This window comes from Glycine max, chromosome 18 (genome assembly GCF_000004515.6).
Source record: "Glycine max cultivar Williams 82 chromosome 18, Glycine_max_v4.0, whole genome shotgun sequence".
NCBI lineage: Eukaryota > Viridiplantae > Streptophyta > Magnoliopsida > Fabales > Fabaceae > Glycine > Glycine max.
This window is the reverse complement of record NC_038254.2, coordinates 57,191,671-57,209,697: the sequence shown is the minus strand read 5'-3', so window position 1 is coordinate 57,209,697 and position 18,027 is coordinate 57,191,671. Positions and strand designations below refer to the sequence as shown.

Here is an 18,027-nt window from a genome sequence, read left to right as displayed (position 1 = left end):
ATATATATTCACTTTTTTTCTGAATAAAAAAAATTGTTACTATTTTTTATACATAGAATTAAAATAGTATAAAATGATTTTTGAGAATTAAAAGAATAAAGTATATTAAAATGAAACAAAGTTTAAACATTTTGTGATAAATAAATTAAGGAGATGAATCTCAATTTATTTTTACCTGTTAAAAACCTCCACCCTTATATTTTATTAATAGATATTATAGAAAAATAAAATTATCAGATTAACTTGATAATTTATTGTATAATATACTATCTACCAAATAAAAATTCCCTTTTTCTCTATAATATAATGTCTACCAAATAAAAGTATAATTTTATCATTTGAATTTAGATATATTGTTTTAGTTTTTATAGATAATATACTTTGTGTTGGGAAATACTACACAAATCAATGTCGACTAGTATATTAATTAATTGACTTAGTAACTAAAAAATTTGCAACACTTGGTCTCATATTTCTTTAGTTGTACAGTTTTAGAAACTTTGTTTGAGTTGGAGCTCTAATTGTTGGAACTTTTATTAGCTAGTACTCCCTTCCTAAAATATAAAACAAATTGAATAGCATTTATAAAAAAAATTAGTTAACGTCGTTTAATTTTTATAGTCTCAATAAAAATTTAATCAAATTTCTAAAGTATCCTCTACATTAATTATATATGACAAAAAAAGGAGAAATTTATTAAAAATAAACTCCAATTAAACGAACAGCATTTTTAATATATAATCATTAAATATGACAAAATGTCCGCATATAACGCCGGGTAGGCATCACTGATAGTTGTATTGACGAAGTTAATGATCGGGGTTTATTGTGACAATTTTACGTAATTTAATTTAATTAAAAATGGGACTCAAACTCAACAGTTACACAATTTTTTAAAAAGATGTTTAACTATTTCTTTTCTTATCTTTTTTTATTTGTGAGATGTGCGGATTATAATCAGTAGAATTTAATAATGAGAGTAGACGAACATAGAAGCAAAGCAAAGAGAGAATCAAGAAAATTCCATTCTATTAAGTAAAAACAATACAGTTGCGCTTCGTATCATAGGAAGGAAAAATACAGACACAGAGGTAGACGTACAAAATACAAATTAATCCTTGACAATTGAGTCACAATTGTTCGACCATACCAAAGGATCGGAATTGAACAAAACTAGATTAACTAGAAAAGGGAAAGACAAAATTATAAATTTATAATCCATATGAATATCATTTTGTTTTTATAAGCACATGAACACTTCATTTTCTCTGCATCAAGGTATTTAATTGTTAATTAGCTTTCTTTGGCAAAGCAAAGGAAGTGAAAGTTGATGCTATGGCAGTGAGTAAAAATCCAATTAGTAGAAGGCTGGCTGAAGCATTTGCCTTCTCAATGAAGGAGTTTGAGGGTACACCTCTACCAAGCTCTACGGTCACACCAAATCCAGCAGCTGAACCGGAAATCAAAAGGTATGATATGATCTGTCCATAGAAATTAACAATTAATGCAAAGTTGTTAATTAAAATGACAATATATTAGCTAGGTCAAAATAATTATTATTAGTCTATAGGACAACATTATTAATTGCAGAAGCGTGAAGACAAATTGTTATGATGACGTGCATGCATGGTGTACCTTGTCACCGAAGAAATCAAATAGATAGCCACCATCACCGCTTAATACACGGTTTCCTGAGACCACAGTGAACATTGAGAAAGCCATTTGCAGCAGATTATACGCAAACCCGATTATTATTGTAGATATCATATATCTGCATTTACAAAAGAGTAATATTATTATTTTCACTTTACATTACTTAATAAAGAGAGAAAGGTAGAAAAATAAAAATGACTTTTTTTTTCTTCTCGTTTTTACTTATATATCTGTATATATCCCAAAATCCTTGATGTAAAGTACCAATTTGGCATGGATAATGTAAAAGTCCTTCAGGTAAAAATCCTTCTCACGTTGCTAATTAATAATGTAAAAGTCAAAGTGGTAATATATATATATATATATATATATATATATATATATATATATATATATATATATATATATATATATATATATATATATATATAGATGAGAATATTAATAATTGATTAGGCATGGATAATAAAGTAGAGACATAAACTATATGTATAATGCTTACCGATAAGCATAGATATCATTGAACTTGATTTCGGCACCTGTTTCATCATCAGTTTGCTTGACTATGGCAATGAGAATGAGAGCAATGAGAAGGAAGACAAAGATTAAGACCCTCAAAAGGAGAAGGACAGTTCTTGAAACTGTGGAACTGGAGGGCGGGGTATTAACCATATCTAAGGCTTCTGGATTCCTTGGACCCAAAAAGCTTGTTCCTGCGAACAAATTTGGCCCCTTTTATAATATGAGCTTGTGAAGGTGCATGCACTAGTACTCTATCTAGTTCTCGTTCACCCAAGATATTAATAATTAATGGCCAAGTAGATGCATGGTGATTTCGAATAAACCATAATATGGCTGACTTTGAAAATGGCATCACAGCTATAGCTAACCGAATCAATTGGTTGACTAAACTCTTTGCTTATAATTTAATTTCTGCGAAAATTCACATTCTTTGACGTTATTAATATTACTTGGCATTGGATGACCCTATTAGCCAGAGTATGTTGAGTGATTAATATATTAGTTATTATTGGCGCGTAGTTTATACTAATTTTTTTATATATCCTTTTTAGGTGTTTTAAAATTTTGTACAATTTGCAACTTAATTTCAGGATACTAGTGTTCAAACTGATTAATTTGACTCATTTGAGTTGTATTAAGCTTATGTGTTGGATATAGACTTGTCAAATTAAATGGATTCAATTGTAGCTTAAGATGTGCACCTACCGATTACAACTTAATTTGATTTTGGGTTGACAATTATATTAATTTAAAAAAATAGTATATATATTTACGGTACAATTTTCTTATAAAAAAATTAACTAATTGCAAATTGTTATGTGGTGTAAGTTGGTTGATTATTATAATCAGGCCTATTTAAATTTTCTGTAAAGATAATAATGAAACTAAAAACGGTGTTACTTTTACTGCTTTTTTTATAAATGTTTAAATGTAAAATGCATAAAGATATGATTACATCTATAATTAATTATAAAGAAAAAATATTTTCCGAATAAACTACTTCATTGCTTTTCTGTTTTTTTTTTTATAAAAAAAGCCTTCATCCTCGACGTCGTGGACACGATTACGTTTTTGAATTGGTCAAGAGCGTGAAACTTACTCAGGTTCATCAGATTCAACAATACATTATTTTTTTAAAATAATACTATTGAAATCCATTTGGCCGTTTGCCATTAGCAAGAGGAAGGAGGGAGATTCGTTGGCCCATTCATATAGGCTTCCCAACGCATCTCATGCATGCATGAAGAGTCATTTGTCGACTCAATTTTTGGTATTTAGACTATATTTGGTAACTTTTTAATTTAAAATTAAAAATTTATTTTGTATATTCTATAAGATTAATAATTATTTTTATATGATTAAAATATATAATAAATTAATATTTTAAATCTATAAATTATATTATAATTAAAATTTATACTTAATAAATATCTTTTAATACATAAAATATATTTTAAATTAATAATGAAAACTTTAAATTTTGAAATAAATGTTATGGTTAACAATTGAAATTTAAAAAAAAATTAAAATTTTGATATAGGAATAAAAGATGATACATTGAAAGAGATAAATAGTTAAAAATATAAAATATATAGATAAAAACAAAGGGATGATAGTTTGAAAATGACTGAGGAGGCAGACGTTCTTTTTTTATAACTGTAAGGTACTAAGGTAGATATAGGATCATTTTGTAATATATATTTATATATATATATATATTAATTTACTATAAATTACAGGATCATTTTGTATTAACAGTTTGAATTTGATGCAACTTTTTTAAAATTACACTAATGTCATTTATTCATTTGATCATTCCCCCATGTATTAATAAGAAATGTGAGTTTTGCTCGTAAACAATTAAGCAAGTCGAGTCGCTCTTGCTCTTGCACGGGCGTTTAGGGTCTATGCTAGTCTGCACTTTTTTTATGTTTCTCGTATAGATGTTCTGCTTATTAATGAAATAAGATAAGCGTCTTCCAGTCTAAAAAAAAGAAAATGATAATAAAAGAAAATAAACTAAAATTCTCATTATAGTTTTACCCGTGATAATACATATCTTCCTGTCAATACTTCATCCTAGGGGTTCACAAGGTCATCGTAACCTAAATAATTGGTTCACAAAGTTGCTCTATTTAGCCCAGGTTTCTTGCAAGTTTAAAATAAAATATTTATAAATAAAGTAAAAAGACATTTAGCAAACATATCATGTTAATGACAATAATAAGGTTCATTTTATTATTCATAGAGTCAACCTCCAAAACATGTAACAATTGTCAAATTAAAACATGACATGAGATATATGAGAATCAATATTTTTTTTTTGTAACAATCAATATTTAAATATAGATTTGGAATCAAGATGACGTGATTGAATTTTAAAAAAAGATAAAATAAGTGAATAATTTTAAAAGAGACAAAAATCAAAAATTAAAAACAGCCACCCAACCAAAAATACAATTTTATCTTCCTTTTAATACAATTTCTCTGTCCATAATCATAAATATCTTTGTTGAAGGATGAGAAACAATGCAGGACCACACATTCATTTTTTATTATCGGCAATCATCTTCTATATATGATTATACAGAGAGGAGAAGATTTATAGCTGGGGCGAGAGCTAAAGTACATGGTCATGGCAATTGATCTGTCAAGGATCTCTGTCCGGCCATTCAAGGCAAGTGAAGATGTTGACGATGTATTGTTATGGTTGGGAGATGCTAGAGTGACTCAGAACACACGATTAAAGACCTGTGGGTCCAGGTCAGAGGCTTTGACATTCCTGAAAGATGAGTGTGTTCACCCCTTACGCCGGTCAATATGCCTTGATGATCGTTCCATAGGGATTGTTTGGGTGCTTCCTTATTCGGGTGATGAAAGGTACAAAGCTGACTTGGGATATGCCTTAGGGTTCAACTGTTGGGGCAATGGGATAGCCACTAAGGCAGTGAAGATTGTTTTGTCCCAAGTCTTCCATGATTTCCCTCACTTGAGAAGGTTGCAAGCTTATACTTATTTGCGCCACAAGGCTTCCCAGAGGGTGTTGGAGAAGGTTGGGTTCCATAGGGAGGGGATAGCCACAGATTTGTACTTTCCGGGGAAGAGTGATGATTGCTATATTTTTAGATTTTTGTCAACAGATGAAATTCCTTCTGTGATTGTTTAATTAGTAATTGGTAATAAGTGGACATGTTTATCTCTTTTGCTGCATTTGGTACAACTATTGCAATATAATTTGTTTTTTGAGCAATTTGTTTTTCAGTAACATTAATATTCTCGAATCACTTACTTATAATTTAATAGTTTTATTTCTTTTCTTCACACCTTTCGAATTCCTTTCTTCTTTTTTTTACTGTCAGGGTATCATCATTTCTTTTTGTGAAAAATAATGTTACTCGTGAGAAATATGGTGGACCTAAAGGTTAAATATCATATATGTCGACGAAAAAGACTTTATATATATATATATATATTCCACATTAATTTATGTAATATATATTCACTTTTTTTCTGAATAAAAAAAATTGTTACTATTTTTTATACATAGAATTAAAATAATATAAAATGATTTTTTGAACATTTTGTGATAAATAAATTAAGGAGATGAATCTTAATTTATTTTTACCTGTTAAAAACCTCCACAATTATATTTTATTAATAGATATTATAGAAAAATAAAATTATCAGATTAACTTGATAATTTGTTGTATAATATACTATCTACCAAATAAAAAATCCTTTTTTTCTCTATAATATAATGCCTACCAAATAAAAGCATTTCAATTTAGATATATTGTTTTAGTTTTTATGGATAATATATACTTTGTGTTGGGAAATACTACACAAATCAATGTCGACCAGTATATTAATTAATTTAGTAACTAAAAAATTGCAACACTTGGTCTCATATTTCTTTAGTTGTACACGTGGTTTGAGTTGGAGCTCTAATTGGAACTTTTATTAGCTAGTACTCCCTCCCTATAATATATAACGAATTGAATAATATCTATATAAAAAAAATTAGTTAACATCATTTAATTTTGATAGCTTCAATAAAAATTTAATCAAATTTTTAAAGTATCCTCTATATTAATTATATAAGACAAAAAAAGGAGAAGTTTATTAAAAATAAAACTCCAATTAAATGGATAGCAATTTTTAATATATAATAATTAAATATAAAAAAAAAACTAGTTAAAATTTATTTATTTTTTAATTCAATACACATTAATTTTTTTTTCTTATATTTCGATCCAAAAGGGTATTAAAGAGTGTTAGATAATCTCACATGAAAGGTTTTGAGGAGAGCTCTCAATGTGAGCAAACTTAGCTTACCTACATTGGCACCCCATGGCTTGTTTTTGAAAGTAAACCAACTCAATCCAGTTTGCCTTTTTTAGCTACAAAATAGTCAATCTAGCTTAATCAAATATAATTATAAAAAAAATTCTCAGATTAACTTTGAGGTGACTAAGATGTTTTTGTTTATTTATTTATATATACAAAGGTACTAAAAAGATTTTTTTAAAAAAAAAATAGGAAACTAAAAACATAAATTTAAATTTGGCTGATCAGAAATAAAAATAAGCTCAATTTAAGGGGAAAAAACAAATTTAACCTTTTATTTTTTTAATAATGATTCTTTCACCTTATGGCCTTTATATTGTGTTGATTTTGTTCTAATTTTTAATTCCACCAACTGGAATATACTTTATATCATCACAATTAACTTTAAGTACATATGTACTTTCAATTATAACTTGAATTGAAATACAATGATTAATTTTTCTAATTTATTTTTAATTTTTTATGATTTGAAGTGAGTCAACTCATATAATGTGTCAAGTCAAATTGGTTATTTCTTACTTATAAAAAAGTGAATCGAGTTGATATAACTTTCTTTTTTATGCTAACTTAATTGTGGTAAAAATATCATTAATTATGAATCTTCACCATAATGATTAAAATCAAACTTTATATTTTAATGGATTAAAATTGAACTTCTTAATTTTATGGAAATTAAAACAATTTTTAAATTTTATAAAAACTAAAATCAGGACTTAAAAAATTGTGACGAAAAAAAAAACACACACTTAGCAAGAAGATGTCATGTCATCCAAAATGTCTGCATACAATGCTGGCTAGGCATCACTGATAGTTGTATTGACAAAGTTAATGATCGGAGTTTAATGTGACAATTTTACATAATTTAATTTAATTAAAAATGGGAGTACTACAACTCGACAGTTACACAATTTTTTAAAAAGATGTTTAACCCTTTCTTTTCTTATCTTTTTTTATTTGTGAGATGTGCTGGTTATAATCAGTAAAATTTAATAATGAGAGTAGATGAACATAGAAGCAAAGCAAAGAGAGAAACAAGAAAATTCCATTCTATTAAATAAAAACAATACAGTTGAACTTCGTATCTTAGGAAGGAAAAATACAGACACAGACGTAGACGTACAAGATACAAATTAATCCATGACAATTGTTCGACCATACCAAAGGATCGGAATTGAACAAAACTAGATTAACTAAATAAGGGAAAGACAGAATTATAAATTTATAATCCATATGAATATCATTTTGTTTTTATAAGCACACGAACACTTCATTTTCTCTGCATCAAGGTATTTAATTATTAATTAGCTTTCTTTGGCAAAGCAAAGGAAGTGAAAGTTGATGCTATGGCAGTGAGTAAAAATCCAATTAGTAGAAGGCTGGCTGAAGCATTTGCCTTCTCAATAAAGGAGTTTGAGGGTACACCTCTACCAAGCTCTACGGTCACACCAAATCCAGCAGCTGAACCGGAAATCAAAAGGTATGATATGATCTGTCCATAGAAATTAACAATTAATGCAAAGTTGTTAATTAAAATGACAATATATTAGCTAGGTCAAAATAATTATTATTAGTCTATAGGACAACATTATTAATTGCAGAAGCGTGAAGACAAATTGTTATGATGACGTGCATGCATGGTGTACCTTGTCACCGAAGAAATCAAATAGATAGCCACCATCACCGCTTAATACACGGTTTCCTGAGACCACAGTGAACATTGAGAAAGCCATTTGCAGCAGATTATACGCAAACCCGATTATTATTGTAGATATCATATATCTGCATTTACAAAAGAGTAATATTATTATTTTCACTTTACATTACTTAATAAAGAGAGAAAGGTAGAAAAATAAAAATGACTTTTTTCTTCTTCTCGTTTTTACTTATATCTCCGTATATATCCCAAAATCCTTGATGTAAGGTACCAATTTGGCATTTGCTTAACCATATATATGTAAAGTACTTGAAAATAATTAAATCAATCCTTAATCATAATTTACCAGCTAGCTAACTTCAGGTAAAAATCCTTCTCACGTTGCTAATTAATAATGTAAAAGTCAAAGTGGTAATATATATATATATATATAGATGAGAATATTAATAATTGATTAGGCATGGATAATAAAGTAGAGACATAAACTATATGTATAATGCTTACCGATAAGCATAGATATCATTGAACTTGATTTCGGCACCTGTTTCGTCATCAGTTTGCTTGACTATGGCAATGAGAATGAGAGCAATGAGAAGGAAGACAAAGATTAAGACCCTCAAAAGGAGAAGGACAGTTCTTGAAACTGTGGAACTGGAGGGCGGGGTATTAACCATATCTAAGGCTTCTGGATTCCTAGTACCCAAAAAGCTTGTTCCTGCGAACAAATTTGGCCCCTTTTATAATATGAGCTTGTGAAGGTGCATGCACTAGTACTCTATCTAGTTCTCGTTCACCCAAGATATTAATAATTAATGGCCAAGTAGATGCATGGTGATTTCGAATAAACCATAATATGGCTGACTTTGAAAATGGCATCACAGCTATAGCTAGCCGAATCAATTGGTTGACTAAACTCTTTGCTTATAATTTAATTTCTGCGAAAATTCACATTCTTTGACGTTATTAATATTACTTGGGATTGGATGACCCTATTAGCCAGAGTATGTTGAGTGATTAATATATTAGTTATTATTGGTGCGTAGTTTATACTAATTTTTTTATATATCCTTTTTAGGTGTTTTAAAATTTTGTACAATTTGCAACTTAATTTCAGGATACTAGTGTTCAAACTGATTAATTTGACTCATTTGAGTTGTATTAAGCTTATGTGTTGGATATAGACTTGTCAAATTAAATGGATTCAATTGTAGCTTAAGATGTGCACCTACCGATTACAACTTAATTTGATTTTGGGTTGACAACGATATTAATAAAAAAAATAGTATTTATATTTACGGTACAATTTTTTTATAAAAAAACTAAGTAATTACAAATTGTTTCGTGTTGTAAGTTTGTTGATTATTATAATCAGGCCTATTTAAATTTTCTGTAAAGATAATAATGAAACTAAAAACGGTACGTGTTACTTTTACTGCTTTTTTTATAAATATTTAAATGTAAAATGCATAAAAATATGATTACATCTATAATTAATTATAAAGAAAAAATATTTTCCGAATAAACTAATTCATTGCTTTTCTGTTTTTTTTTTTTTTAAAAAAAAAAGCTTTCACCCTCGACGTCGTGGACACGATTACGTTTTTGAATTGGTCAAGAGCGTGAAACTTACTCAGGTTCACCAGATTCAACAATACATTATTTTTAAAAAATAATAGTATTGAAATCTTTTATAAACTTTTTTTTTAATCAAAAGCCGTAACAAGTTGTCAGCGTCTAATCTTCTTGATTAATTACTACTACATGTGCAACCAAAGTCAAAAAACAGAAAAATAAAACAAAACATAATTATCCCAACTTCTAAGACTAGGTTTATTTTTTCGCTGGATTTGCGACAACACATGTTATGAGACCCATCTGGCCGTTTGCCATTTGCAAAAGGAAGGAGGGAGATTCGTTAGCAAACGTCCATTCTTAGGCTTCCCAACGGATCTCATTCAGAGGCATTTGTCAACTCAATTTTTGGTATTTAGAATATATTTGTTAACGTTTTTAATTTAAAATTAAAATTTTATTTTGTATATTGTATAAGATAAATACTTGTTTTTATATAATTAAAATATATAATAAATGAATATTTTAAATCTATAAATTATATTATAATTAAAATTTATATTGAATAAATATCTTTTAATACATAAAATATATTTTAAATTAATAATGAAAACTTTAAATTTTGAAATAAATGTTATGGTTAACAATTGAAATTTAAAAAAAAATAAAATTTTGATATAGGAATAAAAGATGATACATTGAAAAAGAGATAAGTAGTTAAGAATATGAAATATATAAAGGGATGATAGTTTGAGAATGACTGAGGCAGATATTCTTTTTTTATAACTGTAAGGTAGATATAGGATAACATGCACGAGAAAAACAGTTTCTATTATGCACTCTCGTGGTCATTTGCGTATGTTTGAATGGAGAATTTCAAATTCTTTTCTTAATTTTTTTTTCCGGCTAGGATATACAAAGTTACATATTCATAAAAGTTTACTATATTAAAATTTTAGAGCATCCTTATAAAATATAAATAATCACCAAAAACATATTAGTTAAATTATCGAGTAGAATTTTAAGAATATTTGGATCCACAGTGATAATTGATCAAACAAACGAAGCGGATTTAAATGTGTAGCGGATGACTTCATGATTCTCCCTCAACTAGAATATATTTATTTTTTAATAGGAATATATGTGCCGATGGAGTATATTATTGGAGATCATAAATTTCTTATAACGTGTTAACTTATTAGAGTTTTTATTATTTCCTAACTGCTCAATTAATTTTATATTATATAATTTAATTGTTTAAGAGACTCACTTAATCTGATCACATAAAATAAAAATCATTAATGATAATTAACTCATATAATTGTCTTATAATATTAGTCCATATTAATCATTAAAATAGAAAATTCCAAGTAGTACCCTAAGACATCCCAATGAATAACAACGATCAAACAAAAATGGCTGAGCCTTTGTATTTTTCTTCGTATTTTGTTTTCTAAAGCTAGAGACGACTATTTGCAACATGTCATGCTCATAAGAGCACACAAGCAAAACCAGGTTTCAATAGCAAGTAAAAATCAATTTTTATGTTTGCAATATGCATACTTTTAATCTTATGTTTAAAATATTTAAAAATAAATTTTTATATAATTATAGTAATTATTTTAATTAATTTCATATTATTAATCTTATACATAAATAAAGTGTCCGCATCAGGCATGAGTATTATTTTCAAAGACCGTATAACATCAAATTATTATAAGATACTACTCATTGACTAATTAGAGAGTTTGTGATCAGAGAGTTTTTTTTTGGTGTAATTAACTAATTAGTGCATACACACTGGTACACAAAGATGACCACGACAAATATTGATTGACCACCAAAGGAATTGAACTAAAGCAAATTAACTAGAGAAGGGAATCAAAAAGTACTATCATAATATAATCCATGTTCATTATTTCTGCATCAAGCTAATTAGTTAAGAGAAATATAATTCGTACAACAGTTTTTACAACAATGAGAAAGAGAAAATGGGTATTGTTGTAGAAATTGTTGTAATGAATTATACAACTCATTAATTAATATCTTTCTTTGGCAAAGCAAAGGAAGTGAAAATTGATGCTATGGCAGTGAACAAAAACCCAACTAGAAGAAGGCTGGCCGAAACATTTGCCTTTTGAGTGAAGGAATCTGAGGGAATATGTTGCAGCAGCTCTACGGTGAAACCAAGTCCAGCAGCTGAACCGGAAATCAGAAGGTATGCTATGATCTGTCCATAGAAATTAACCATGCAAAGTTGTCAATTAAAATGACAATACTAATATTAGGCCAAAAAAATTATTATTTCGTTTGCAGAACAACATTATTTTTTTTATGTGGTGCAGAACGACATTATTGTAAAAGCTTTGAAGATTTGTTATAAAATGATGTACCTTGTCACCAAAGAAATCAAATAGATAACCACCATTACTGCTTAATACACGCTTTCCTGAGACCACTGTGAAGATTGAAAAGCCCATTTGCAAGAGGTTATACGCAAACCCAATGACTATCGTAGAGAGCATATATCTGCATTGATAAGAGAGAAAAATAAAAAAGCGTTGTTCTCATTTCAAAACATTTTTTACATAACATTTATCTTTCTTTGAAGACACGTTTGAAATACTGACATACTGTTAGACATATTAAATTTGGATACCTTTCATAGTAAGAATTTAATTAAACTTTAGTTGTGGAGAATCAGTCCTTTGCTAGGCTCAAATCTGTCGGTATGGTCATGGGACATGTAATAAAGTGATAGGGAGAAAAAAATGTTGTGAAAATTGGAAATTTGTATCTAGTTAATAAAGGAAAATAACAATATATATTAAGCATTATCCTTTTTACATATCAAGTCTAGAAAATATGGTCCGTTTGTTACATCATTTTTCATAAAAAATAATTTTAAAATATTTTTCATGTATTGGTTTCAACTTTTTAAAATAATTAAAAGATGAAAATAATATAAAATCTGATTTAAATTAGAATTTATTTTGAATAATTTCTCATAAAAATCAGTTGTTTTCTTTAAAAAAATATATATTTTTATTACTATAAACAAATAGAAATTACTTTAAATCGTTAAAATAAAGATGTCCAAATTAGTAGCTCTTATTTAAAAAAAAATAGAAAAACTAATCATCATTAAATTATTTTAAACCAAATCACTTTTTTATTAAAAAAAATCAAATCGCTTTTTCTTAAATATGTGAGAAACAGACACTATAAAAAAAAAATTAAAGATGGATTTGACATTTGTACTTAGCACTATAAATAACAACCTTTGTAAAGTACTTGAAAATCAATCCATAATCATAATTAGGTGGGAAATTACTCCCTTCGTCTCTAGTCACTTAATTATAAGATTTTTCTAATTGATTCACAGTGGCTTAATAAAAATAGTCAATTTATTTAATCACATTAAATATGTAAATTATTTGTATTATTATTTTAAATTATTTTTTCCTTATCTTTTTATTTATTTAGTTATTTTTCATTAATATTTAAAGAAAAAATAATTAAGTAAAAACATGTAAAAAACATAATAATTAATACATCTAAAAATGAAAAATAATTTTATAAAAAAGATCAAACAAATTCATGAATATGATTTTATAATTAGGGACTTATAACAAAAGTCAAAGTGGTATTATAGTATATGAGATCTAGGGGAATATTAATTAGGTTGGTTAATAAAGTAGAAATGTAAACTATTACTTCCTCATTTTCAGATTATATAATATTTAAAGTTTTGATACGGATATTAAGAAATGTAATTAATTTATTAAATTAAAAAATTATATAACTTTCTAATATACTTTATTTTTATCTCTCTAATTAATGACTTATTTATCTTTCTATATGATACTCCTATTAAGTTTTAGTTAAGAATAATATTGAAAAAAAATCTTTAATACAGTATTGATTTTATAAAATAACATTTATTTTAGATTTTTTTTCTTTCTAAAATGTCATATAACCTAGATCGAAGTAAAAACAATACTTACCGATAAGCATAGACATCATGAAACTTGATTTCTGCATCAATTTCATCAAATGTTAGCTTGTTTATAGAAATGAAAATGAGCGCCATAACAAGGAAGATAAAGGTTAAGACCCTCAAAAGGAGGAGAGTAATTGAATAGGTGGAACTTGTTGAGTGGGTGGTAGTAGTGTTATCCATCGCAGGCTTCTCCTAATTAATGTTTCTGTAGACAGATTTGGTGCAGTTTCTGGCCAGGTGTTCTAATAATATTCCTCGTTTACTAGGTACTCGTATATATAAGGAGTACTTAAGGACAACAAGGTTAATTTAAATTGGCCGGCCATTAAGTAATTAGGTAAAGCTAGCCTTCCCAAAAAAAAAAGTAAATAGGCAAAAATGGGTTATCATCACAACGAGCCGAATCAATTCATTTATTACAAGACTTTAATGAGAATATAATTTTATATTATTCAATCACAAATTATTATTTTTATAATTTTTAAGATAATTTTATAAAAATTAAAAAAAAATATCATATGATAGATTAAAATTGAATGGATTTTATACGGTTAATGTATAATATTTTTTTTCTCTTATTACAACACTCATTTAATTTATTGTAAAATACTGTAAGTAACGTTTTAATGGAAAAAAATATTAAGTGAAAGTAGTTTAATAAAATTGTTCAACATATTAATGTTAATAAACCGAGTTTCCAAAGGCCGCCGAGGTTAATTAGAAGATGGTAAATTGCTTCCTTTCAGGATGCCCAATAGCTAGAAAGAAATAAAAAACTTGAAATGTTAAATTTAGATGAACATGATAGCCACTTGACTCTATGGTTTAACGTAGCATTAATTACCAAGAGCCATTGACCCATCACTCTTTTAATGAGGAAGGCCAAAACAAACGTTTAATTTGAATGGCTTCCACGGATTAAACAAACAAACAAACAGTGTTTAATGGCTTTCAACTGCTCTTATTAGTAATTAACGAGTGAGGGAGATGACATGCATTTTCGGTGACTTAGGGCTCTCACATCAGTTTTCGTATTGATATCACTTGTAATTTTGGATGCCAGATAGCTAGTTCGATGCACTACAACAAATATATATATATTATCTTTAATTTTGTTTCCCACAGGTATAAATTTTGTTTGATAAAAAAATATATTAAAATATACAAAAAAATTTATAAAAATAATATGATTAACTAATGTGATATGTCAATCAATTTTTTTTCTATAATGTACCGTAATATTTATACTATAATCTTAGCTTTTTATTTGATAGATATACCCATTAAAAGTTGAAAACAACTAAACAAGCCTATAGTGCCAAACAGGTTTAGTATTTAAAATTTTGAGTGGGACTCTCACATAGATGATCGACTCTTTGTCCTCATGCATGTATACAATTATTTATCAACCCGTAAATTTTTAACAATAAATATTAATATATATATTCTTTTTTTTTTTAAATGATGCAATGTTACGCTACTTTTATTAACAACGTAGCACGGTATCATTTTTTTTTCAACAGCTTAGAAGATCATTCGTTAAAAATGCTTAACAAGCGGACATGATAATGCTAATCATTCATTACTGATTCATTTTAAAACATGTCAACCTTTTCACCTTATAATCACCATGGACCGGGCCATTTCAATTTCAATCTGTAAAGAATGGTCAAATTCTTGAGTCCTCAAAAAGAGACTCATCTCATCCACTAATGGGCTATTGCATCCTCTATCTCTCATTATATTTTAAAAAGTCCATTTTTTTACATATTGATTGATAAAACATTTAAATAAAATTCTTCAGTAAAAACTCAAATAAGATTAAGTCAATAAACTATAAATTACAAGTCATTAATTATTAATGAGAGTGGATATATAAATTAGAGAACTAATAGAACAATCATTTTTACTTGAAGGTTCTATCCTATTTATATAAATCTTGTTGGACCTTGGACGTTGGGTCTGCGTGTGTTGGTTGATCATTTAGATAATCCGTCTCCTAAACAAGATTAGGTGGCCTAATCTCATAATAATTGTTTTGCCTATATGTGAGATTGGATAGATATTTGGCTGCCCTAACCGAAAACTTATTCAGTATACAAACAACGATACTTAAATTTCTAGTCACGTACTCCATTCTTATTTTTACATGTTTTCTCACACTACTCATGGGAGAAGAAGTATTATATGAGTTTTTAGCCATTAAATGAATGTCAAAAAGCTTAACTAAGTAATTTGTAGTAGTAATTAGAAATATCGCCACACAAAAATAACTTCAATGATTTGCAACAATTTATAGAGTGCTATTACGGCATTATATATGGAGAAAAACTACTTAATTATATGTGGATATTTATAATGATCTTTGATCATAGTTCTAGTGAGAAAATAATGATGAAAGTGTGGAATATTTTGTTTAGCACGGAATGAGCAAGGAAGTGACAAAAAAGAGCTTGATTATGAAGACAACTGAAAAAGTGAAAAAGGAGGTTGACTATATTGAAGATTCTTATTTCTCAGCAAGATATATATCCTATGAAGGCAAATCTCTATGGAATATAGTGTAACTTATCGTTCACAACTAAAAGCTTATTATATAAAGAAGCACACCCCAAATAACAATACTATAGCTAACTTAGATCTTTAATTATTATTTTTTAATTAAACTAGCTTTTATCTTATTATCTTAAATGCTATTTTTATTTTTAATTTCATGTATCTCGGCTTTGAAGATATAGTAAGTCGAGCTTGTTTTTCTGTTTTAGTGGGAAATGGCCGAAATGCAATATAGCACAATATAATTTGCATGAATTCTTGTATATACATAGAGCTAGCTAGCCATAATGTATATACATGTATCTCTAGAGAGAATAAACATTTGCGGGGCAGAGCTGTGGAATCAAGAGGTTACAATCTTATCCTAAAATCAAGATTTTTTTATGCACAATGCGCAATGTGTTCCATCTTCCATGTCGCTGTCCATGCATGGCTGTGGAGCTTCCCCTGCATCATCATTCATCAAAGATCAAAGATTATATACCCATTTTCTCTACTATTTTATTTTCCACCTATTTTTTCATCGCATTATTACTTGGTATTTTTTTTCTTTTCCTTTCATCCTGTATATCCCAAAAAGGGTCTACTTTTCTTCTTTTCCATTCATCAAACAAGGGACGGGACTTGGCTATGTAAAGTAAGAGTCACCCCCCCTCCCTGTCATTCCTTCTTCCTCCCCACAATAACTGGCTGCCTTGTCCACCACTTCCACCATTCTTTGTCCCTCAGTTGTCTCCCTCATATTTTGTTTAAACAATTTTGAAAATTTGGTAAAAACAGGTGGGACCTTTGCTTGCTACATCCAATTCTGATCAAATATATTTTTTTTCAGCAAAGGAAAATACTTCTAAAAGGGACATAAGAAAAGCCCAATTCTGATCAAATATTGTATGTTTGTTACATAACAACATTTGTACTATTATTCCTTAATTTTTAGAATTACTCTAGTATATATCCATTATTATTATACTAATATTACTGATACTATAATCACTCGTATAATATTTGCATGCTTATATTAAATGCATTCAAAACATATATTGTCATGATCAATAACCGTTAAATAGTTTACAGTTTGTCGGGGGGAAAATCCAACAAAAAAGTAAGTACTTTAGGTTTTCAATATTTCAAAAATTAAAACAAGTTTTTAGCTTGTAGTTTAAGATTTTTTTTTTCAATTTTAAAACTAAAAAAATTGTGAGTCTCTTCAAATTAATTAAACTGCTGTGGTGAAAGAATATTCTTAAATTAAAGAATCTTCATGTTGGTGAGAACGATGATGATCATAACAATTATCTCAGTAGTAATTATGTGGCGATGGTATTGATTGTAGTGATGATTTTGACATAAATTAAATCTTAAGAATATTTAATTTTTTGTTTGATAAATCTTAAAAAGATTTTATGCTTAAATAAATTTTTAATTTGAATTTAGAATGTCTTAAGCTTGAATTTTCATTTTAAGTTAACGATTGAAATTAATCATTCTCATTTTCGCATAAGAGGGTCACTCTCATCTATTAGATTAAAATGAAAGGCAAAAATTAAAACATTTTAAATTCAAATTAAAGTCTCATTTAACCATAAAATCTTTATAAGATTTGTCAAATAAAAAATTAAATATTTTAAAATTTTAATTTACGTCAAGATCATCACCACAACCACCTCTATCACTACGATCACCATCATCATAATCATCATTGTTGTGACCATTCTCATCC

General features: G+C 27.7%; 4 protein-coding genes across 4 annotated transcripts; 1 reads left to right on the top strand and 3 right to left on the bottom strand.

The window, feature by feature from the left end:
• Positions 1-1,012: 1,012 nt before the first annotated feature.
• Positions 1,013-2,387, bottom strand: LOC100802362 (CASP-like protein 4D1). The gene is made up of 3 exons (XM_006602976.4): positions 2,156-2,387; positions 1,636-1,771; positions 1,013-1,481 (listed from the first exon to the last, which is right to left on the bottom strand). The coding sequence occupies exons 1-3, from the start codon at positions 2,323-2,325 to the stop codon at positions 1,290-1,292; spliced, it is 498 nt and encodes a 165-aa protein (XP_006603039.1). The 5' UTR covers positions 2,326-2,387; the 3' UTR covers positions 1,013-1,289.
• Positions 2,388-4,779: 2,392 nt separating this feature from the next.
• LOC100526889 (Acyl-CoA N-acyltransferases (NAT) superfamily protein) lies at positions 4,780-5,425 on the top strand. Its single transcript, NM_001248630.3, has one exon. The coding sequence runs from the start codon at positions 4,805-4,807 to the stop codon at positions 5,339-5,341; it is 537 nt and encodes a 178-aa protein (NP_001235559.1). The 5' UTR covers positions 4,780-4,804; the 3' UTR covers positions 5,342-5,425.
• Positions 5,426-7,550: 2,125 nt separating this feature from the next.
• Positions 7,551-8,878, bottom strand: LOC100527589 (uncharacterized). Its single transcript, NM_001251410.1, is given in 3 exon segments — positions 7,551-8,011; positions 8,166-8,301; positions 8,681-8,878. Coding segments are annotated over 3 exon segments (498 nt in total). The 5' UTR covers positions 8,851-8,878; the 3' UTR covers positions 7,551-7,819.
• Positions 8,879-11,499: 2,621 nt separating this feature from the next.
• Positions 11,500-14,105, bottom strand: LOC100790017 (CASP-like protein 4D1). Its single transcript, XM_003552648.4, has 3 exons — positions 13,756-14,105; positions 12,142-12,277; positions 11,500-11,978 (listed from the first exon to the last, which is right to left on the bottom strand). Exons 1-3 carry the CDS (start codon positions 13,929-13,931, stop codon positions 11,784-11,786), a joined length of 507 nt encoding a protein of 168 aa, XP_003552696.1. The 5' UTR covers positions 13,932-14,105; the 3' UTR covers positions 11,500-11,783.
• Between the last annotated feature and the right edge of the window lie 3,922 nt (positions 14,106-18,027).